The 24813-nt window shown below is 44.0% G+C and overlaps 1 protein-coding gene across 3 annotated transcripts in view; it reads right to left on the bottom strand.

The window, feature by feature from the left end:
* Positions 1 to 10565: 10565 nt before the first annotated feature.
* Positions 10566 to 24813, bottom strand: part of ARNT2 (aryl hydrocarbon receptor nuclear translocator 2) — a 105337-nt gene continuing 91089 nt past the window's right edge. For all 3 annotated transcript variants that reach the window (XM_086757381.1, XM_086757383.1, XM_086757382.1), the window contains 4 exons: positions 22501 to 22639; positions 20194 to 20359; positions 17640 to 17776; positions 10566 to 15223 (listed from right to left, as the gene is read on the bottom strand). In XM_086757381.1, the coding sequence (XP_086613507.1) occupies positions 15125 to 15223; positions 17640 to 17776; positions 20194 to 20359; positions 22501 to 22639 (541 nt within the window). In that variant the 3' untranslated portion in view covers positions 10566 to 15124. The remainder of the gene's footprint in view (positions 15224 to 17639; positions 17777 to 20193; positions 20360 to 22500; positions 22640 to 24813) is intronic.

Genomic DNA, 24813 nt, shown 5'->3' with positions numbered 1-24813 from the left:
GGTGCAGCGAGGAGAGCCGGCAAGGACAGGCAGAAGAATACGCAGAGGCTCTGCCCGTGCCAAGCGCTGCCTGTGCTGATCCACCCCTGCAAGCAGCGTCAGCGTGAGCCAGATGCTGAGCATACAGCCACTTGTGGCCGCCTGGATCTGGCATCCTCCTCCAGTCCGAAGCAGGGCACCGGGGCAGAAGTATCTGCCCTCGGGATCAGTCAAAGACATGCATTAAGTGGCTGTACCAAGGTGTTTATCAGTCCCTCGTTACTAAAGATTATTCTCCAACGTCTGCACCACTTGCAAAACGTGGAACTGGCTGGGTCTGTTCCTCTCCCGTTCCTCCCAGGAGGTATACGCGCAGTCAGCACTATTTACCCATTCCCAGGAAGAGATGAGCTTTCCTGAGAGGAAATCAGTGTTTCATCCCCACCCAGAAAAATCAGCAGGACTGGATGAAATCTGCAGTCTGAAGTCTGTACGCAGGGACATGGTTAGTGAGCATGGCTCGTATGAGCCCTTTCAGTCCAAATGAAACGTTCATTGAAAGAAAGAAGAGTTTCCGTACATTCAGCATGAAACAGCAGAAGCCCAGCCTGGTTGTGCTCCCCCCAATCCCTTTCTTTCCCCTTGGCTTCCTGCCATTGTCTTTGGCAGAGGTGGGGCAGCTGCAGGAGCCCAGGGAAAGGGGGGCCACTTTCTTCTCTTGGCCACCGTACCAATTATTTGGAAACTTTTTGGGTATTTCCAGCCCATATATGTTCTGCTGGAGTGTCTGTATACACACAGACACGTGTATACATTTATACTTGCACACGCGCCTACTTCAGACATACATTCCTGCATATACACACACGTATGATGACCTTGGTCCTTCAGAAAGTGCGTCAGACTCATTTCTGCCATGCTCATATATTTCCATCAACAAATGTGCAACTCCCACCTCTTTTCCTGCAGAGTGATGACACAGAAGGGTAGGATGAACGCGCCACGGGAGCATAGCCCAGCGCTGCCTCGCATACTGGCACGACAACACAAAAGCAGGGGGCAACGGGTGGCCGAACTGGGCTTGTCTTTGACGGCTGTGTAACACAGCCCGTCACAGCTCAGCTCCTAATCGCTGCCTTCATCCAGGAAGGACCCGAAACACCTACGCAGCTTTTGCAACAGCAGGCCTTCAGGCCAGGCTCTTGGGTTCGTCAGGCCTTGGGTGCCCTGAAGCGGCTTCCAACATCCTCCCTCCCCTCCGGGCAAATCCTGGAAGCAGTTCAGCCCCTGGAAGCTGCTTCACTTTGTGTCAGCCGTACCGGTCCCCTCCGCTGCCTGCATGCATGGTGTTTTGGTGGCACAAACACGTGCCCTTCCCGGACTCCTCTGTTGCTTGGTCCTGGAGCAGGTTCCTGTAACTGTAGATTTTCAGGCTGCTGAGGTTGGCTTTTCTTCCCTTTCCTGTTCCTGAGACAGGCCAAGGCATCTGGCTTTCATTAGTTTTCGGTGCTCTACTTTAGGAAGCAAATTCTAGTTTGAGAAGGACTTTTTGCTTTTCATATCTTGCTTTGAAGAAACTACTGTTTTAAAAAAAAAAAAAGTTTTCCCATCCAATCTCATCACTGGTAATGTGAAAGGCTGCTTTCAGCCTGCTGGAAACTGGCCTCAGGGGGGACATCAACACCTGCTAAAATCCTGCCCTGAGCAGGGGCCTCAACAAAAACCCTCCACCGCAGCCCCCATCGGCAAAATTCAGAGCCAGTCCCTTGCCTCGGACAGCTTATGAAGCAGCTGCGTCCTCTTTCTCCAGCCTCTGCGTAACAGAGCAGAGGAGCTTCACGTGAGAAGGCCAAGTCTGACAGACCCACCAGCAGCTGCCAGCAGGCGCCTGGTTGGCATGGGATGGGTGAACCAAACGTCATCTCCTCGTGAACCCGGCACAGCTCCCCCAGCCCACCCGCTGCACGGCCACACCGCGTAAGGCTTCGCGCCCAAGAAAAGCTCATCTTTGTTCTGGTCTGACGCACAGGAGAGGCCCAGGCCTGCCCACGCGGGTGCAGTGAACAACTCCACCAACCTACCAAGGCCAGGTAAGAGGTTACATCCACTGTGTCGCTAACACCGGGGCCCAGGAGAGCCAGAGTCAGCCCCAAATCCCGGTACACGGGGCACGTATCAATTGAATGCACCCAGAGAGGCATTTTCTCACCCACTGGACAGAGTTACCCTCCAGAGACAAATCCACACCAGAAAGGGCTGGGGATGGGAAAGGAGAGGGCAAGGAAGAAGGGGAAAATCATGGAAGTGATGGTCCCAGCAGGAAACCCAGACAAGAAATAAGCCATGAAAACTCCCTACCCAGGATTTGCTCTGTGAGAAGTACCTGCTCTGAGCCTTGCCAACATGGGTATTTTCTTTATTATCCAACATTCAAATTTTCTTCCTGTCTGCACTAGGAATTCCTGCTTAATTAACATACCTGAACTTTCTGAACCACCTTTCGTTTGCTTCACTAGAAGAGCCTAACACGATAGCGTGAGCAGGGCTCACAGGCTCCAGCACAATCCCACTGAACAAAGAATAAATTAATACATGATCAATAATCAGAGCCATCGCTGAGCTGAGCCGTCCCGCTGTGCCTTTTCGCAGTGCTCGGCTCATTACTTACTGCTGTCACTCAGTCTCCAGCCCGAGAAGATGTCCGTGGACCTCGAAGACCTTGTGGGGTGAGCTTGCTCCAAGTGACACAGACGGTGAATGTTCCTCTTTCGCGTTGTCACCGTGCAGCCGGCAGCACAGGAGCGGCGCGCTGGATCTCCAGCCCTGCACGGGCAGAGCTCCCTGGGGAACCCAGAGAGGAACACAGAAAATACCGCTGCTAAACGCTGCAGAAACAGCGTGATACATGGCTACGAGCACAGCCGAGAGCTGAAACTCGCTGTCACAGCCTGCTCCCACGGATAAAGCTTTCTGCTGCTTTAGAGCAGAGTATGGAGCGGGGAAATGCTGTCACTTAGCACCTGCATTAACACCACAACTTGAAACAAACTGTTCAGAAGGGAGAAATTTCACTGTTGTTTGATGCAGCTGTGCCCACACGCTGGAGCAAAGGGAAGGGATTTGAGTCCTGGAGTGCCTGTGCCACCTGCACAGCCCAGAGAAGGTCCCTTGGTGGTGACCTAGGAAGTGAGTACAGCAGTGATTTTTCTTTTAAGACACACGAGTCCCACTGAAGCCTGAAACATTTTATCAGAGAGGAATCAGCTCAAGCCAAAAATACTGGGGCACTTTACTTAACCAAACCTGCCACTTTTGATCCTCTTGGAGTGGGAATAAATCCTCTGGTTTTTTTTTTATAACAAAAACCAGCAAAAATTCGTACCATCAGATGTTGCTACAACTGCATTTGGGAGGATGGGTCACATTGGTGTTAAATCCATCACTTGTTCTTCTGTACCCTGCAATGCTCAGGCAGAAAAGGGTGATTTTATGAAGAGTAAAGACCTCTTGTTGGGTGGTTGGATGCTTCCTACTCTGGCCAAAGTTTTGTCTTCCCATCAGCCAAAATTAGAAAACACAAAACTGAACAGGAGTTTCAGCCCTCGTTAACTGATAGCTTTGATTCTTACAGCAATGTATTTTCAAGCAGGGGAGAGGTTGTTTGATGGCTGAGGAAACCTTCTAAGGTGAAAAGAGAGGTGCCTTCCCCATCTGCCATATCGGCATCAGCCCACCCGTCCCCAAAACTAGCTATCAAACAAGAAGCCAGGTTGGAAAGTAGAGTCTGGTAGAGCGGCAGAGGCTCACTGTTCAAGGGGAAATGAGCTTGATCATCTCACCCACAGCCCCAAACACAAAATTATCTGGAATTATTTTGGTTTTCCTCATTTCCCTATTTTTTGTTTGCAAAAATATGATTTTGGAGGAGGGGTTTAGGATTTTTGCTTACAAATAAAATAGACTATAACTTGCATAATGGGAGCAGTTCAGTTTTACATGGTTGTCTCTTGACGTGTTTACACAGCTGGTCAGATACCATTAAAACATATTTTCTCAGGAGGCAGTGTGGTCTAGCGGAATGAGCACGGGCCTAGGAGTCAGGAACTCCCACGTTGTAATTTTGGGTCACCAGTGATTCGCTTTGGTGCACAGACCAAGTCATTTAACCCCTGTGTGCTTCAGCATCCCGAAAAGACATCTCCTTGTCACAGCTTGATGTTGAGGATCAATGCGTTAATCCTGGGGTGGGAGAGGATTAGGGTCTTGATGTGGTACCCAGGGTTGAAAACACTCAAAGAAAGACTACGGAGGGGTGCATTGGCTCCAGCTTTCTTCTCCATCTTCACCTGTCATGAGTTTGGGTTAGCCAGTCTCTAAATCAGAACTGATGCACCTGACATGGTTTTGTGCAAGTCTTTCTGCTCCACACTGAGATCATCCATAAGCACGCTGCAACAGTTTGTCACTTTTCCTAGCAGTAAAGGAACACAAGTCGTCTTGGTGAGACCACCACAGCGTGGCACATCCTCAGTGAAGTGAAAAAGTGACCAAGCAGCAGTGCTAACTTTAACCCCAGGAACATTAGTGATTAAAAAGCTTCAATTTCCAAAAAGCTGATGAACGTACTGCGTATTTCATCTGAACAGGAGCTTGCACAGTGATGGGACTGTAAGGGCTGTGAAATGACTGGCTCTAGTTCTAGCTCAGACAGTTAAAAATCAAATAAAACCTAAATTGCTGTTGAACTAGGGCCTGTGCTGTGACACCGTGTGAAATTAGTCTCCCTTCTTAGATTCCTTCAATTTGGGGTACTTCTGCCATAGCATCGAGATTACTGAGTAGACTTCACATTTGACCTAGAAACTGCATGCACATCACTCCATATCGCTTCTGGGGGACAGTGATGGAAGTAATCCTACTGGAAGATATCGTAGCTGGTAGTTCAATTGCGATCTTACCCACTAAATATCCTCGTTGTTTAGTTCTCCCACTGCTACGTCTGGTAACTGCCGTGTTTGCCTTTCACTGTGCTGTTAATAAGGGTTTTATTTGATGGAATATTGGAGATCATCCAGCAAAAAACGCTCCAAATCAGGCAATAGCTATTTTGTTGCTTCACTCTGGTTCCTTTCTTCCCTCTCTCAGTTTCTCAGGGCCTGTAATAAAAAGGAGAAGTTGCTTGTAAAACTCAGAGACTGGCCCTGCTGATAGACTGTATCTCTGGGGTTTTGTCAGCAGCTTGAGGGGATTTTTGTCAACAACTTGAGTCATTTTAGAGAACTGGTCTGCTCTTTGTAAGGCAAATTTCTGCAAAGGAGGATGGGTGTGGGAACAGCTAGGCGACACATCTGACAGGCAGTGTGGCACAAAGCACTTTCTCAGGGCTTCTGGATATGGGGAGAGGATGTGTCAGGGCATGAAGGAGACAGAGCTGCAGGTGGCCGCAGCCAGAGAAAGTCTTGTGGCTGTGTATGTTCAGTCCTGCGGCTGCTCTAAATGCTGAGGAGGCCAGCTGGCCTTTTAAACTGACTCAGGGTCAGTGACCACGTAAGGGTCTCGGTGCCTTCTCTGACTCTGGTTGTGCTGAGGGCTGGAGCTGACCCCGCTGAATCCCGGGAACATTGGAGGTACAGGACCCACAGAGACCACCTCGTCCACCTCCTGGAGAAGCAGGGCTCTCCCCAGTTTGGTACCTGCTCAACCAAGGCTCTGTCCAGCCAAGGATGGAGACAGCAGGACCCCTCGGCAGCCTGTTCCCACGCTGCACAAGCTCTCCGAGTGACGATATTTGTCCGCGTGTCCAAACCGAACCTCCTGAGCCACAGGCTGTGGCTGCAAAGCCTGGCTGAGACCTGCGGTTCAGGAATCAGACCTTCTCCTTTACTGCTGAGGTAAAGACCATGTAGTGCACGTTCTCTTCATGAGAAACAACTGAAAGAAACAGAAAGTGTAATTTTTTTTTTTCCTCTCCCCAGAGAGAGATTGGTCTCTTCTGGATGGCAGACAAAGCAAAGAAATTTGAGCCTTCAGGCTATCTTTAACCCAATTTTAGAACCTCCTGGAAGTAGGAGTTATTAATGGACTTGCTGCTGGAAGCTCAGCTGCAGTGTTTTAAAATGGCTGTGAAACATGCTCCTGATGGGAGAAGAGCACATAAACAAGAGAAAATCAGGAATCTGTTACCTGATATCCCCATCTCTGCTAATAAAGTTCTCTTTTCAATGCTGAAGTCTTGGTTGGTTTTAAAACAGTCCTGTAAAATTGCCTTGACACCTTATTAACACGGGTACAAGAATCTAGTCACCCACACTTTGCTGACACAGTGCTGCAAGGGAGAAAATGGGGATTTTTACAAACCCGTCAAAGGAAATCTGCTGCCTGAGCTCAGAGCGGGTGTACACGCTGCGGTAAGTGCCATGCATATCTGTAGTGATCCATAAATACCAAATATCACCACTTACTGAATTAGCACTTTTGTCTTTTAGTAGCCTTATTTATTTAATTGCCACTTGCTTCAGTGGGTTTGCTCCAGCATTTCATTACCGGATGATATATCCAGGGCAGCCCTCGTAGGTTAGTGCAGAACCCCGCTCCCTCAGCAGGATCTGAAAATTTAGGTCAATTTGCATAACTTTGATGAATCTTTAGAACGAAAATGATTAAAGTGACAGCTTCCATTGACTTCCCGCTGAGGTCTCTGACCTTAAATCATGGAGGTCACAAAAAATATGTTAAGAATCCAAATAAACTCCAATTCAGAACCCCTTTAGAATAAGCATCTCTGTGCAGTGAGGGCATCGATATGACTTAAAGGAAGTGCACAACACTTTATAAATGTCTCAATAATTAAAACTTTTCATAGGAATTTCACAGATTTCAATGCATAGCTTTTTTTTTCCCCCTCAATCCCAACAAATACTTTTTAAAAACATTTTTAAGACAATGGAAAAGATAAACACTTCAGGTTAACAAAGTACCAGTTCTGCAAATTCTTCATAAAGCTGGAACCATCTCGTTTCAGGGTTGCACAGAAGGAAATCAAGACATTTTTCCACACCGTATCGGGAGAGATGCAAGCATTCAGTGTTTGAGCTCCATGGGCACAATGACAAAGGCCCCTTCGTACATCACTGAATAAATCATCAGGCAAGAACTTTTCCTGACTACATGAGACAACCACGATGACACATGTGCTTGGTATTAAAGGAAGAGGCCATGATTAGTTGATGCTGCGTAAAATCAATGTCCAAACCCAGATTTTCTTTTACGATAGCATAATTTGTTCCACTTTGAAGAGCTCTCCAGGAGCTCTGTGGGGCTGAGCAGTCACATTCTGGAGAGCACTGGGGGGAACAGGGAGCTGCAGGGAGGACTGTGAGTCCACCTCTGCAAGCTGGTGCTAAGGGGACTCTGCAAGGGGGGTCAGGAGCTGTTTTTTATAGGCACCTCTGTTATGAAGAAAGATGCTCCATGTGCACTTACACTTCCCATGGCAGATCACGCTGAGGCAAGCAGACTGCTTGCATCTTCCCCTCAAGTGTAAAGACCAGCCCAGATTCCTCAGCCAACCCTAAATCCTTACACAGAGTACTCTGCACTCTTTTGGTGGCTGGGGAAGGCGGTAGGTAATGGAGGAAGGATGTGATGTATCCATCAAGAGTTCCTTTAAAAAAAAGACAATTTTTCAGTCACTGGCACTGTCCAGTGTTGCCTCCTGATGTCTTTTGCTCAGAGTTACGTGAACCAGAAACAAAGCTGTGACGTTTGGTTAAAAGAGTGTGATTTATACGAAGGAAGGCATCCCACAGTGTTTACGTCTCCTCTGAGTCATGTTCTGGTGTCTCTCATCCTTCACACACATTTGGCCCTGGACACATTGAATTTGCATGCAACGAGGGAGATCAAGGGAGAGGAGGGCTGCTTTTGAGATAAGTGCCACAGCACAAATTCCTTCATTAAATGGAAAGTATTACAACCCAGTCTTCGCCTCCTGCTACACGAACTGAAGAGAAGGCAGCGTGGGTTGCATGTATGCGTGCCAGGGCAGCGTTTTCTCGTGTGTTTATTTAGCAAAGTGGAGGTCTCAAAACTACAAAGAAAGCAGCAACTTAGGCCTTCAAAATCTTTGCTCCTCAGTGACAATGGGCCTATCTGGCCAGTAATTCCAGTGTTAAGTGGAAAATAACTATACTGTGATTTTGTTTTGCAGAGCAAAGCTGCCTCCTGTCAGGGCCACACACAGAACTGCTGTGGGCTCCAAGGGTCACAGCAACCAGGGATGGGCAGCGTCTGGCGGGGAGGCTCTGTGAGCATCCAAAACGTGGTTAGGATGATAGGGTGCACCAAAGTAATTCAACGCCGCAGTGCTTCCATGCCTCAAGTCCTGTTTTTAAATGCATTTCAAGTATTTAAAACCTCACCTTCTTAGCTAAGAAGAGGAACTTGCTATTTGCAAGACGGCAGCACCGTGCTGAAGCATTAGGTGATTTAGCCTTCTTAACAGAGTGCGTGCGCTGGGGCAGTTTCCAAGCTGCAGTTGGGGCTTTCTTCTGTCCCTCAGAGTTGTGCCTGTATATTTATAATTACAGCAATGTGCGTACAGCTGTTACATTTTTGTCTGCAAGAGCCATGGTAATTGCACTTAACCATGTCTGCATCTTCCATGTGTGAGCCTTGCGTTGACATTTTTTCAACTGAATCCCAAATGGCACATTTGGTATATTAGTATTTAGTGCCAGTCTATAATTAGAAGATAATTTTTTTTCCAGAGCTAATGAAAAGATGCCCTAGCAACCTCTGGATCTGATCCCAAATCCACTAATACAGTTCAAGTGAGTCCATTTTATTTTATGTGGGCCAGATCAAGAAGTTTGAAGAAAGATGCTGCCAAGTATTTCCAATCAGGAATATGCTGAAACTTGGTGAAAAAAGACAGAATTCATCCTGTATCTGTCCCTGTTACATCCAACTTGGAGAGAAACTGGGAAAATTAAATGAGTAATACTTCCTGAACCATGATGGTATATTGATGGAAATGTGGCTAAGATTTAGCTCCCATGGAAAAATTAAGAAAAATGTATTTCTATCATCGTAATGAAGACTTAAGCTGCTGCTGTTAGTCATTAGTGCCAGTTAATAGAGCCAAAGATGAGAAATGCAGGGATACAACAAGCCTCAACTGCGTTTCTTTCCTGTATGCCAGCCTTTCTGTGTGGATATCTACCACAGCATCCTGCCATGCTGAGCTGCAGCGATTACTTGTCACCAAACATTTGGCTCCATTTCACATCCAGTATCATTAAGTCCGGATTCCATACCAAAATTAATAGCTCCCAGCACTTCCACACGCAGTTGCCACCCTGGTGCCCAGAAGTACGCTTGATTTAGCACATGAGAGCACAGGTTAATGGTGATCAATCTGACAGGAGTGCTAAGAAGGATCCCAAACCAGCCAACGACACCATGCTCTGCTTGGCATCGGTGCAACACCTGTCTTTCTGTTTAGATAATGTTCTTTAAAAGCAACCAAGAGCCTATTAAAATGCACCAAAAAAAAGCACCAAACAGCTCGCATTACGAAGGTACGGTGGATTTCCAAATGAGATTCATGGTCTCGGGCATATCCATTCATCAAAGACTTTCACAAGTATCTGGGGAAATGCTGAAAGAACATCACTTCGTTGAAAACCCAGTTTTCACAGCAAAACAGTGCTAATGGAACATTTTCACTGACCAACCTCTCTCTTTGGGATGAGCACTTAGTGAGCAGAGCCCGACAGAGCAGGTGGGTCTGGTGGCTGCGTCTCACAAAGCACATCCCAACGCTCTGCTCTGACCGCAGGTTTCCCCGTCAGGTCCCAGCAGAGCCCACGTCTGCTCTCCACAGGCAGAGCCCTGAAAATGGAGTAGGAGCTGTGAAAACAGTTGCCCTGCACCAGGAACGCACACCCTCAAGCAGAGTGTGTACAGCTCCTGCCATGGTCCAGTCATCAGCTTTTTGCATTTATTAGCAAGGTAAATCCTGTTCACAAACTACCAGGTCGACAAAGAAACACAGTGTGAATACAATGAAGAACCATTGTGAAAGGCAAATGCACTTTACAGAAGAAAGTCTGAGAAGGTCACCAGAATGTTTGTGGGAAGAACACAAGTTTTTTTAAACTTTGAACAATGAGACCAAAAGGTGGACAAAGAAACCCCTGTGTTACCACCTCGGAGAGTGAAGACAAATTGCCACAGACTATTAATTAATTCTAAATCAATTGTGCCCTAATGAAACCCTCTACAATACAGATACCAATTCACACACCTCAGCATCAGAACAGGGCTGTTAATGAATGTTTTTCTGGAACTTCTTTTAAAAGTTGAGATCTCAAGCTATCATACCTCTCCCACTCCCCTCGGACAGCCTTTATACATGACAGATAAAAGGAAAACTTCTCGTCCATGACCACAGAGCACAGAAGATTTCAAAGACGAAGACAGAATGCCTGATTTTTGGCATGAATCTTATAATTCAGGATTATTTCCTTCTTGATGATTCCCAACTTATCTACAGAAATTACTTATTTACAGAAAGACAGGAATTAACAACAGCTCATGACATTTTTATTTTAATGAAATTTAAAAAGGCAGTTATTAGTTATACATACACACAACTGATTCTGTACTTGTTAGTCATAAATATAGAACATTCAGAAGTACAAAATACACTTTATCCACAGCACAACTTCACATCAATATGAAGAGTTTAAACAGATAAGTAACCAAGTGCCTAACAATGACAGAAGCCCATTTTTAGAGTTGTTTTCTTTTTTTTTTTTTTTTTTTAATTTTTTTTTTTTAAGACCATTAATCTACTCAAAGTAATCAGTGCCCACAGGCATCAGTTCCATGAAATGCACTCTGGTTTAGAGTAGGAAAAGACTGACCTTTTGAAAACAATTAGATGCCATCACCTTTTCTTTGCTCCATTAATAGAAACAAAACAAAGCCCAAATTCTCCTCCTCTCACAGCTAACAACTGTGAAAAATGGGACTCTGGCAAAAATCACCTGAAGCCAAACTTGAGCACTGCCAGGAAAAGTGAAAATATCTGAACTAGAAATTAGTCCACTCGATACCTTGCAAACAAAGAGCAACAGCAGTATGACACCGGTAAGGCATTAATGACAGAATGGCTGTATTATTCTCGAAAAAAGAGTACACCTATGTATAAAAATATATGTCATAGCAATTGGGTAAATCCAACACTATTTAACACTGTGCCAAAAGTAATTCAGAGTTAAAAAGGCAGTACTGCAAGAAGTATTTACAGTTTCCTACTGTACTTCAAAAGAAAAAAAAAGGCAACAAACCTACAAATGGGACTATCTGGTTAAAGCATCACCGTAGGTACTGCCAGTAGCACTTGTAACAAGTAATGTGATGGATCTCTCTTGTTAAACAAGATTGCTTGTCTGAATAAATGAATGTAAATATTTCAGTATCTAAAATCTTCCCAGTCTACATGCCCGCTCATTGAAATAACTCACCCAGACCATTGCTATTTGCAGTTTCTTGCTCCATCAGTTTAAAAACCCAAAGATTCAGTTTCAAGAAACACTGTGTTTGCAACACAGTTGATCAGAAATCACAGCTTTACTTCCAGCATAAAAACCACAAGAATCAAGAAATCCACTACCTGTGAAATTCTGGAAACCAGAAGCCAAAGTGCCAGCAAAGCTACACGAAGGGCACACAATAAAAACGTTAGCATTCCAAATGCACTTCAGCTATAGGATAAGTAAGTTGCTTTAGTAATGAAACACATGACAAAAAGATACAGCACAGCCAACGCTACGCAGCTTTTTTGGCCACAAGACCTGGGCTAAGGCTGTTTCAGAGGAGCAAGCCACTGACACGACGGCAGCACAGGGCGAGGGCAGCGGTAGCAAATGCTGAAATTGCTCGTTGGCTCGGTCGGAAGCACAGTTGCCAAACTTTAAGCCCGTTAAGCTCTCCCTCCTCGCTGGCTCACGAACGGCAACCCAATGTCTCCCACACGGGCGTGGGAAGCACTGCAGAGATGAGATGGCCAGGAATGGGAGGGGAGGTAAAGAAACGTCAAGAAGAAAGCACTGGCTGGGGATGGCAGAGCAGAAACGTGGGACAGTAACAGCTCACAGGGAAAACCCAAACCTGGCACTATCCAGACTGCCCCGTAACAGAGCAGCCATCCCCTTTCCCAACCAGAACAGCAGGAGTGGTCTACAAGGTGAGCAGCAGTCCATGCTCTGACACCTCAGGCATATTGGATTCAAAAAGATAATAAGATAATACTCTATTTAAAAAGAACAACAAAAAAAAAAAAAAAGAGAGGTGTGCTTGAAATTCCTCTAACAGTGCACTTCCACCTGTACAACCAAATTTTGTACATGAGAAGTCTTCTACAGTAGTATAAAAACCATGACACACTGAGGAAGTTATCATTGCTGATGTTAGGAGAAAAAATTACTTTAAAAATTATTTTTAGATTGAATTCAGGAACAGAAGTAAATTATAAACATTCTTAGAGCAGTCTGTTGGGTAAAATAAAACAGAGGAACATCTTTTTTTCAATTCATTTTTTCCCTTTACAGAGAAAATGTTTTTTAAAAATTTTAGAAAAACTGACTTTTATCACGTCAGGTGTCTTCTGTGCAGAGATACAAGCTGCCCGTCCACTGCTCTCTCCCTGGTGCATGTCCTGCTGTACAGACGCTGACTGCCTCGCTCAGCTGGCGCAGGGGCACCTTTTACAGACATCAAGGAATTTCATTCTGGGACAGCAGAGCTTTGCCTATCTAATTCAATGAGCAGTCATTCGTCTGCACAGCGTGAGCGGAAGGAGAGAAGGCTCCTAGAGAATAAACATCCATGTATTTAAAAGAATAGTTGGGTAAGCGTGTGGCTTGCTCACCTAAGAAGGTAATTTCCCAGTCTCTGGGAGAGAAGAGATATGAGGTTTTTTGTTTGTTTTCAGTATGATTTTGGTGAGGCAAGTACAGATCAGGAGATCTGAGGCCTCTCCAGTACTGCATCTAGAGTTATAAAAAAAATTTCTAAAAAAAAGAGTCCCTAGCCTTAATTGCACGTAGGGCAAGAGATTGGTCCCAGACTGAGTGAGAGAAACAGTAGGAAGGACTCTTCCTGGACAGTGAAAACTACATGCTGTTCTTGGAGAAGGCCAGGGAAGCAAAGTCAGATGGAACCACCACCACGTGGTTAACTGTTAAAGTCACACCCCTGGGTCATGCTTGCTGCAGCCCAGCCGCCTGCATTGCTTGTCAGCATGAAACTTGTGTGGCCAGAGCAGGCTGCAGGACAGGGGCCTGCCTGCTTTTCAGGATACCATCCTGACAAGATGGACTGCACGGGTGTGCACAATACCTCCTGTCAGATGCACCCCAGAACTCAAGAGGAGCTACGAGAAGGCAGACCTTAGTGCTTCGAGGTCTAAGAATTGCTGCAGTCATCGAGACCTTCTAGATGGGCGCTATGCCCTGGGGTTGGCTCTTTCAAGGTCTGTGATGGCCCCTGACTATGCAGAAACTGAGGAAGCTGCCCTCTTCCTCCTCTGCAAAGGCTGGCTACCATCGTCCAACCTCAAAGGTTATGAACAGCCTGCATGAAAGAACTCTTGGCTCCTTATCCTTCATTCCTTCTCCTCCCATTCCAGAAGAAATGATCTGGATAAAAATGTTGACCTTACAATCCAACCTCTGTAACTCATCATGCATATGAAATATTGAGTAAAAACTCTTCTAGCACATTTCTGATGAAGACATATGGTAGGTGACTCACCCAAGAGGAAGGTGATTAACTTACTCTGCAGAAAAGCATACAGCATTCAGAACAGTCAAGAGTCCTCAACATACTCGGTAAGCTGAAAATCCCATATTTAACAGAACAGGGTTAACAGGGTTTAACAGAAGTGATTGCTTGGGAATCCAAGCAAAAATTCAAGTTATCACTGTGTACGCAGTGGACAATAGTCCAATTCATATCTATTACCAACTCACTCTAAAAAAAATTATACACTACAAAACCATCTCACTGCTTGCAGCAAATGAGCTTGAATGATTTCCTAGTAACAGGCCACCACCTTGCACTGTTAAAGTGTGAGGTTTCACAGTATAAAAAAGTACTTCACAGAAAGCAAATGCAGCTAATATAGAAAATGCAGTCTTGATGCGTTTACAGTCATTTTTTTTAAGAGGCAATATTTTTGGGAAAGCAAGAACAATAGAAATTAAAGCAGCCAGTGAGAAACGTACAGAGTTATAGGCCTCAATTCAGTGCAAAACCAGACTAATAGCTTATGTAAATAAATGTTTGTTCTGAATAGAGAACCACCTGAATTAAAAGTAAGAACACCTATGTGAAGTGATGGAGACTCTCACGGTATCTAAATCCTCCACATACATAGGCAACCTTTTCAGTACACTCCAGAATGGACCCTTTGTGAAGGCAAAAGAAACCAGTACAGGAAATCACTTCATACAGCACAAGATATACATAAAGTACCAAAATGTACACACATTCAAGTTTAAGTTAGAAAAGGCGGAGCTGAATCTTCTGGCGAGAGAGGCCTACGTTACGTTGCTTAATCTCACATTTAAAGTGACCTAAATACTACAAGAATCAACGAAAACAGAATATTGTGTCTGCTTCCAGAAACTTAAGCTTAAAGCAAGGCATCGAAATTGAGCGGTAGGCACTGTAACAAGACACTACCTTACCTTTTCTCTGTTAGTCATTGTTACTTCATTATCTATTTAAAAATTACCATTCAAAGGAAATATTAGATATCTTTCACATTCAAATATTTAAGACTCAGAGATTTTTTTTTTTAAATCAAGCAAAGCTTTTCATCTCTGAGGTAGATGACAGTAAAATTAAAAAAAAATAATGGAGCTGTCAATGAACACTAACAAGTGCTGGAGCTCCTCAGTCGGCACTGACGCACCCCAAGGAGGAGAGAGCAAGCCCTACACCACTATCTGAAACATGAGAAATCTGTCTTCTGGTTTAGTAGCTTCTACAGAAATGCAACACAGAAAAAGCAGAGCCAAAATTACACTGAAATGGCCTTGGAGAAGAACTTCCATTTCTGCTTCACAAGCTACTCAGAAAATGGTGGAAACATGCCCAGGTCAGCAAAATCTTCAATGTTGTAATTGCCAGTACCCTGCGTCGGATCCCCCGCCATCGGCAGCATGTCCTGCGTGATAAGGAAAAATCAAAGTGAAGTGTCACTTGCTAACGCATTATCCAGACACAAACTGTTTCCTGTTCATCTTTTCAATATCAAACCAGAAAAGGCCAAAAGTTAGATAAATAAGGTGAAAGCTGGACATGTGCTGCTTGCGTTTTGCTGGAGCGTTTCTGAATGGGAGATGGCACTTCAGCAGGGCAGAATTTTTGGATTGTTCCCCTGAATAAGGCACATTTGAGCTGCCCAATAGTCCTCCCAGGCTGAAACAGCTCCCCTTGGAACAGGTAGCTACATCTGGAGAGAAGCAAACTGTCTGGTTTCACTATATGGGAAGTATCCAACATCCCACACACCCCTGCACCCTACAGAAAGGAGCTCCTGCTTTATAAACAAGGGTTTGGAGAGAGTCTCACCACCTCACCAGCAAGTGAATGTATCACTGCTCTTTGACCTCTGAGGAACACTAAAGACTGGACATCCATCCCAGCTAACAAGATGCCCAAGCAGCCTTCATGCACGTACAATGGCAGAGGAAATAGCAGGAGCTTCTCAGGAGAAATAGGATTTCATGATAATTTCTCCCACGTGTCTTGAGCCAAGTGAGGTCCCTGCAGGAGGTCTCAAAAATACTCAACCTTTCCTCTCAGCCGGAGACCAAAGCCACAGGGAAAAGATATCCCTTGCTGAGAAAACCAGAGTTTACGCTTGCTTTTCCTGTCAGTCCTTACAATAATAAGCTCTTACTACAAAGCCAAATTTTGCCAGGGATGGCTCATTATCCTTACAATAAAACAAAACCTAAAGAGCAAATAAGAAGGCTCACAGGATCTGCTCTGTGAAGGAGTAACTACTGAGAGCTGCTGTGTACTGAGAAGTCACCCCAAAATAAAGACAGATTAAAATCCATCTGAGGTCTCTACAGCATCCCTGTCGATGGTGGTGAAAGAGGCTGTGAACATAACTGGCAGTTTCTCAGCTGCCAGGGTCAGCCCTAATTTTCTGCCCAAAAACTTGCACTTTATGTTTTCCCACATTCTTCCCCAGCCAAGGGGAAGTTGTAGCTATCCCCACGTGTTTAAATTTCCATCTCTGAAGGTATTCCTGCTGCTGGGGCCTCTGAGGCAAGGGGGCCTCAGGGACAGACCCGGTAGAGTAGCTCCCCCCTCAAGTCTGCCTCTCTCCGTATGTCCAGCTAACCCAGCGCTGGTTTCAGGCACAGACAGTCCAAGCAACTTCTTGAAGGCCTCTGAACTGAGCTCATCCGAGCTTCTCATGACATCCAGCTATTATCCTAATTCCCTCCCAATGCACAGTCACCTCCAAGAGCTCTGCAGGTGAGCCCCATTCTCCCTTGGCCCTCCTTCCCACTAATTTGACAGGACATTTACTGGGACATAGCACTTGCCCGAGACACAAGCAAGATGATGCGTGGAGCCCCATGTCTCTGTGGGCCACTGAACCACGCTGCCATGGCTCCATCAGAATTACCCTGAATATGCTTTTGGGTTAAAGTACATCCAAATTGATTAAACTTAGTGCTAACAAAGAGAGATGCAATAGTTTAATCGTGCCTGGGCCATGGGTAAGAGTTATTCCAGATGCAGTGATGTTATTTGTTCCTGTTTGAAGTGACAGTTTGCTCACACAGGAATATTTTCAGGCTAATCTCTCTCATGCAGTGTTCCTATGAGCAACTGAGCACCAGTCCAGTCTTGCAGGTAAATTTACTTTCTAAAAGATAACAAGGTGCCCCACTTCTAAACCTTGCTTGAGGCTTCAACTGTCTTTTCTGCATTTATCTGCATTGTTTTGCTGCAAACTGTCATCTTGATCTCATTTAAAAACAGGTTATACAAGGCCAGAGACATTATTAGTTAACTGGTAAAGTCCCACTCCATCTGTAGTGAAGGCCCAAAATTATACTTAATATTACAAAATTAGGCAGTTAAAGAGGGTTGTTTATCAGCTACCTGATATCTGACTGGTTTTAACCTTAAAAAAATTATTGGCTACTATCTTCTAGACAGTATCAGACTCCTTTGATGCTTGAACTATGGAAAAGAATCACACTGATGTCTAATGGACCTGACTGGCAGTCTGGAGGCCAGCAGCAGGATAAGACAGACATTCTATTTGGGACCATCTCACTGCTTCCCTGCTAAACACATACACCCCAAGTATAGGGTGCAAAGGGAAGGGAGAATAGCATTTTAAATCAGGAAAGATGCTGTTTTTCAGCAGAAAAACAAAACCATCTCAGTTGTAGCCAATACCAGCTAACAGCAGTGCAAACCTCCGGCAGCACACAGCAAGAGGGAACTGCTCCAAGCCCTGCTAGCAGCCTGGTAACTGAGGGCCATGGTTTTAAACTCAGCAGTGAGAAGCTGTCAGATGGAATTCGGGCTCACTGAACTCTCCTCACCTGGAAAACCTCGGTCTGACTGGGCTGCGGGTGCGAATGCTGGTCGCCGCTTTGCTGGTTGTGATGTTGGCTCTGCCACTGGGACCAGACTTCAGAAGGTCTCCCCTGGAACTGGCTGCTGCTCTGGCCACCTTCAGCTGGACGGGGGAAGAAAGGGCAGAAGTTAAGAGAGCAGCTCCTTCAAAATGCCTGCGCCTGCTTTTGAGGCTTCATCCATCAATGCTTGTGTCTGCAAATGAGTCTTAGAAAAAAGACAGTGAGTGACCCCAGCCCCTGTGGGGTGGGAGCCAAAGGGAATTTCAGCCCTGATTGCAGACTGCGGGCCAACCCCAGAGCAAGACTCATTGCCGCGGCTGCACAGATACAGCAGGTGAATACAGCAAAATGCACAGTCACTAGAAGACAATTTTCAAGCATCCCCCTATGGTTTTTTATCACTAATAAGGAATATTTGCCATTTCAGTTAAAATCCAAACTGCATCATCTGAATACTCTTTCTCTTTAAAAAACTAATTCTGGCAGAGCAGTGGGTGCAGTTACCAACTCATCGAAGAAACACGCTTTCAGATTCTGTAAGCAGATGCAGAAACAATAAGATCAATAGACAACAGCCTTGCTGTACTAAATGCAGACATTGCTGTATTAAATACAGAGTGTTGTTTGCTGGAGTATCTTGCCCTCCAATATTACAGCTGCAAAATGATGTATTTAACATGCAGCTTACAGCAGATTATTATTATGTCCGTATGGTGATGGTTTCTTTAAAGTCTCAGGTCATTTAGATATCGCAGAGTAACGCGAACAGCAAGGTTTTACAGTAAATACCCTTAAAATGATGATTTCAGGGAGATGGATTTCTTCTGAATAGTCTACCAGAAAAAAACCACAATGCCACACACATTAGTTTGGTCACCCATTACACTGCACTTTCCATGAGTACAGTTACAGGTCACACTGAAGCTGGACTCATTTTACCCTGTATTTCTACAGACTGGCCCTAGATGTATAAAATTTGGGGGTAATTTTCCTTCAATTATTTACATTATTTACAATGTCTCCTTCTAAGAATTAGCATTTTAGAAAGCTTGCCACCAGGCTTATGCTTATCCTCCAAACATTTTCTCCTTTTTTTTTTTTTTTTTTTTCCTTTCTCCTTTCTTTATAACTACTCCTACTATTTTTGTCTTTTTCCCCCTCTCACTGCAGAAAATCAAGCTGGGTAGATCTCGTTCTCCCCGATTATCAATGCCTTCTGCCAATGATGCCAAATTTCCTGTGCCAAACTTCCACACACGTGCTACGTCAGGTCTCCGATAACCAGACTCGATCATGTCAAATCAGTCACTACCCATAGCAACGGCTTCAGAAAATACGGAAACACGTGCTTAATCCAATCTTCTTGGCTACCAGCTAAATCATGCAAAACAGATAAAATGAAGATTTTACAGGAGAGTAAACAGATTGTAGTGACATATCTCTGTCACATCTGAAGTAGATAATTACAGCGCTTCCCTGACCGACATTACCACAACCAATAAGTCTGCTGACTCAGAAACCCTGTAGCCATTTCATGGGCCAAAACAAAATCCATCTAAGTTACCCTTTAAAAGAAAGCTGCAAGTTTGTTGTGTTTTTTTCTTTTTTTCTTTTTTGGAACAATACACTGAAATTAACTCAGTGAGGCAAATGATGCTTCTTTTCAGCAAAATGGTTACTGCCAGCCGGAGGTTCAAGACATTTGTCTCTGTGAAAGCTGTGTTATTAATAGTATCCAAACTGATGTAGGTCAGGAAATGTTTCTCATTAGGTGAAAGGGTTCTTGCCAAGTAGCTTAGGCCTGAAATGCAAGGCGCTCTCATAAACAAATGTACAAAGGCTGGTGGAAATGGAGGCATGAATAAGCTCTGTGAGAAGAGCTCCATTTCAATGCACTTTTTCTAGGCAACGCAGTGCAGGTTTGCACTCCGTGAGGCTGATCTGCAACAGTTCTCTGCCAATTTTATTCTCAAGGGATAACAGAAAGATGGCACATGTTAGCGTGCTGCTACCTATGCTTTTTGGAATTGCACAATGTTATCAGTCAGCAATATTTTTCATGGACTCCACGCATGTTTATCACTGATGGATTAAAATTTTTTTAACTCTTGAACATTATTCCGCTGGTAGAGGGCAGAAAACTTATCAAGGAGTCAACCACTGGGTCATGGTCTGAAAGCCACTAAATGAGCACGTAATAGGAAAAGAAAACCATTTCAAAACACGGCACCTACTCTGATTAGGTTAGTGGCAGTGTGGGTACAAAAAATCCCACCTCCAGCCACCTCTGGGCAAGAGGACACCAGTCAGGGAAGTTGAAAAATGAAAACAATGTAAATTTATGCCATTAAAGCACAAGATCTCAGTCCACTCTGCTCAATGGGAGAAAACAAACCCCTTTCACCCCGGGCTTCACAACCAACTCACCAAAATAACAGGGTGGAGAATTTCTAGTGAAGTTAATGCTGGAGAGTTTCATTTTTAAGTGCGTTTTTGTGTTATGTCATTTAAAACTTACCAAACCCCGTACTTCGGTTTGCTAAGCTGGAGTAGGCATTCCCACTTGGAGAAGAGGTGGCTGGGCTGGAAAGGGGGCTGTATGATGATGGATCGGCTGGGTAGGTGTGACTTGTTCCAATCCCAAAGGGAGATGACTGAGCCTTGCCAGACTGAGATGGAATTTGCTGAGGAATAAGGGGTAAAAGAAAGGAATGAGTTTTATTGTTGAGGAACAGCACAGCAGACTCATTTTTAACAATGTAAAGACTTCATAAATTCTGCAGATGCAAACAGGCACGTTATTCCTGTCTCAGCCATATTTCATTTCTGTCAAAGACAACTTATGGCTGCATAAGGAACACAACAGACTATAAACCAACACTTACAGCTCTCCTGCTGATTAACTCACCTGTACTCAATATCAGAGCTTTTTGGAAAACCATTACTTTCTTCACCTCTATTACAAGGATTAATTCAAACTGAACAGGTATAAAGAATCCACCTTTATTTGCCAGGTGTTTTGATTTTGCAGTGCCACAGTAAAGTCACTGTTATCTGAATGTCTTGCAGAATATATGCAGTTCTCAGATGACCAGTCTCTCCAGTGCTTGGGGATAAATGGTCAAAGAAGTTTCAAAGCTAATGAGTTGCTTCCTCTCCCTAAGAAGTACAGGCAGCAAAGTTGTTTTGCCTTGTAAAAAGCTTGGGAGGGAATGTGAATCACCAGCCCTGGGATGAGGGAAGAAGCAGTCTAACTTTGCTTTTAACTAAGCAGCTGAATTAATTCAAGGGTATTAAAAAACACCTTGCTATCATTTTCATCTACATAATGGCTTCATCATAGGATCTCCAAATGATCACACAAAATACACAGATGATTAAACACCGCAAGACTGCTTTGAGACAGAGACAACATACACTGAGACCAAGGGAGGTGAAGTGTCTCATCCCAAGTCATGTGCTACAGTAACGTGTAATGCTACAGACAGAATCTACTTATAAACCATTTCCCGCATTATGAACAAACCCAGCAGTTCCAATAAAAACTCACTGCCTAACCAATTCCACAAATAGAAATGAAAGGTGATTACATCTCTGGATACTTCTAACGATGTGCACTGTTACTGGCAATCAATGCACTCAAGTGAAGCTATCTTCTTGGGCAAATGCAGGGGAGCTGGGGGAAGAAAACAGATCCCAACAGACATACAACATGATGAAGATGCTATTAAGCCTTCAGCTTAATAGCTGAAGTTCCAAGCTAAGAAATCGTACATTTCTAAAGCTTTCCACAGTGACAGTGGGTGTATGATGTGTCACTTACGCAAGGCTTAACTCTATTTTACTTTACTTATGATGGATGAATGGATTCCAGTTTCCCTACACTCCCATACAAACTCTGACTTGGACAGAATTCAGATAGTAAGAGAGATCAGTAATTTTTTTTTTTTAAAGTAATTTTTAGTATCCTCTGTAGAATTAAAAAAAAAACCCCTTATGTTATGACTGGATTGCAGTAACAGGTATACAGGTGTGACAGAATAACCACAGCACACTGAGGGCTGGGAAGAATCAGTGTTTTATGTGGAAATAATTCAGTTACTGAAAAATTCTTTAGTGCTCACCCCAACATGCCATTCTAGCCTACCGAACAATGGAAAGTCAAGAGTGATTAAGAGCAGCATTAATGATAGATCAAATGTGATTATTTCATATTATTTGTCTTTAATAGAGTTTCAAAACAGTTTTTTTAATTGTTACAAAGAACAAGAGGTGATTTCTGGGCTAAGACTGTCAAGCATGGGGCATCTGATGGAGGGCTGTGCTGTTTCTTCCAGCACACAACACAACTGGGCAGTGTTAACGGGGCAACAGGCTAAGCAGCCTCTCCTCTGAATTCATGCCTGGATTTCTACGCGCCCCTTTCTGATAACAATGCTAACTTTGGGTAACATCACTGGGTGCAAGGTCTTAATCCAAGAAAGACTTAATTCTCAAGCTTAATACTAAAGCCTAAGAGCTGTCCTCTTTTATTTCATTCAGTGCACATAGAAGAAAAAGTGCAGAACCGAGAGCTTTCACTGGGGTTTATGTCAGCATAGTGACTTCCACAAACACTATGACAAACTAAACACAGTTATGCATGGGGCAGCTGTCCCAAATTACTATAATCTGCCAAGGAACAGAAGTGGGGAAACTGATTTCTCTCCAACCACAAATGATAATGACAAAGTACGTTAAATCACAATTTATTAATTCTTTTGTAAAAAGCACAGAGATTGCAGATGTTTAATGACCATGAAAATAAAACACCTTTAATCAATACCTGTCCTGGAAACGGCGGGCGATTTCCTGTCCAGGCAACCTGACTCTGATTTAGCTGGCGAGATATCTGTGTCAGATTCTGGCCCGTTGATGAAGAAGACTGGATGTCGTTCACACCAGGCACGTGTACCACAGATGAACTAAAGGAACAGAAACCTCATTTTTAGGATATATTCTTGGTGCATTGGCATTGTAAAATATCAGTTCAAAGAGGCGCAGAGGGTAAAATTATTTTGAATTAGACTTCTATAATCTCTTTGAAATGACTTGCAAGAATAAAATCAGTCTTACACATGGTGCACGAACACTTCTCTCCATACTAGTTTAGTATGTAATGCATTAAAAAAATCTGCTTGCAGAGAGTATTCAAACAGTATTTAAGCATTTGTTTAAATGCCACCCTATATGAAGATGCACAAAAAGATGCTACTTTGAAGTACTTTATTTTTTATATATATACAAAAATATATATTTATTATTTTACATGTTAAATATAAATACATAAATGAATACAAAAGAAGACACAACATATAAAGATGCCTTTGTGCATCAACTGAAACAGCTTCCTCTTTTCTCCAATCCCTGCCCTAATGTCTATTTTCACAATCATTTTACAGAGAAAAAAGAAAACAGATTGGGAAAAGTAAATACGCCTGAGCAGAGAGGATGCAGGACTCTGGATCCTCTGAGAAGACCGACAAAATCCCCCCCAGAGTGGGAAGCAAAACGTGGCAGGCATTTGAATATGGGAGTTCTTATTCTGCCTTTCTTAAACTGCCTAAGAGCAAATAAGGTGTTTAGAATTTCTCTGTAGAGTTTGTTTTTAATTTTTTTTTAGCTTTATTTTTATTTTAATTTTTTTTTCTTACTACAGAGTATCCAAAGAAGGAAATACGAACCAGAAAGTCCATCTAAATCTGGCTGAACTCAGAAGTGCACAACAGCTACTGGGGAGAGCTGGCCCTACCGCCAACACCCTGCCAGCTGACTGGCAAGTCCCATGGTCTAAGGGGTTTGAACTGTATCTGGAATATATTCTTTGAAATCAGGAGCCTGCAAAATAGTGCCTAAAAGTAGCTCAGCCTCAGTAACTGAATTGACCAGCCTGGAGAGCAGTCAGGAAAGACAGTTCATAGAGGGTGGAAATGCTGACAGATGTGACTGATGGATCGAGAGCAGCTCCTTCTCCATAAGGAGGACCACTTGGGGGTGTTGGTTGATGAGAAGCTCAACCTGAGCCGGGAATGTGCGCTTGCAGCCCAGAAAGCCAACTGCATCCTGGGCTGCATCAAAAGAAGCGTGGCCAACAGGTTGAGGGAGGGGATTCTCCCCCTCTGCTCTCGTGAGACCCCACCTGGAGAAATGCGTCCAGCTCTGCAGCCCCCGCACAAGGAAGACATGCACCTGCTGGAGAGAGTCCGGAGGAGGCCACGAAGATGATCAGAGGGCTGGAGCACCTCTCCTATGAGGACAGGCTGAGAGAGTTGAGGCTTGTTCAGTCTGGAGAAGAGAAGGCTCCGGGGAGACCTGAGAGCAGCCTTCCAGTACTTAAAGGGGGCCTACAAGAAAACTAAGGAAGGACTTTTGACAAGGGCATATAGTGATAGGGCAAAGGGTAATGGCTTTAAACTGAAAGAAGGTAGGTTTAAATTAGATATAAGGAAGAATGTGGTGGTGAGGTTGCCCAGAGAAGTTATGGATGCCCCATCCCTGGAAGTGTTCAAGGACAGGTTGGATGGGGCTTTGAGTGACCTGGTCTAGTGAAGGTGTCCCTGCCTGTGACAGGGGATTTCGAACTAGAAGATCTTTAAAGTCCTTACCACCCCAAACCATTCTATGATTCTATGTGTCATTACTTGATGTAATAGAAGAGCAGTAGGAAAAAAAGCTATAGTTAAACATCAGGAATTAACAAAGGAAACGAACAAAACATACGCCAAACCCCAAGATGACAAGTCAACCATCCAGTAATATACAATATCCAACTAAAAATCATTTTAATTTACTGTCATATCCCCCCCCATTAAAACCATATTCTTGGCTTTAATTTGACAAAACACACACAAGGGGATTTTATTTCTCCCCACTGAGGTTATTAGCAATTATAACTTTAAGAACACATTGATTTAAATAAAATTATCATTTGCAGATGTTTTCTAATTCTTGGAACTGACAGCCTCTGAATGGCTGTTCCTTTACTTTCACAACCTTGGTTGGTCTAAAACAGGAGAATGAAACTTCAGTATCACAGTCCCAGAACAGTAGTATGAAAATATAATCACTGCTACCACAGTCTCAAAAAGTGACTGGAAAT

Source organism: Chlamydotis macqueenii, chromosome 12, assembly GCF_036417535.1.
Source record: "Chlamydotis macqueenii isolate bChlMac1 chromosome 12, bChlMac1.mat, whole genome shotgun sequence".
NCBI classification, from domain to species: domain Eukaryota; kingdom Metazoa; phylum Chordata; class Aves; order Otidiformes; family Otididae; genus Chlamydotis; species Chlamydotis macqueenii.
Note: the sequence above shows the minus strand (reverse complement) of the source record. Positions and strands in the feature narration are given on the sequence as shown.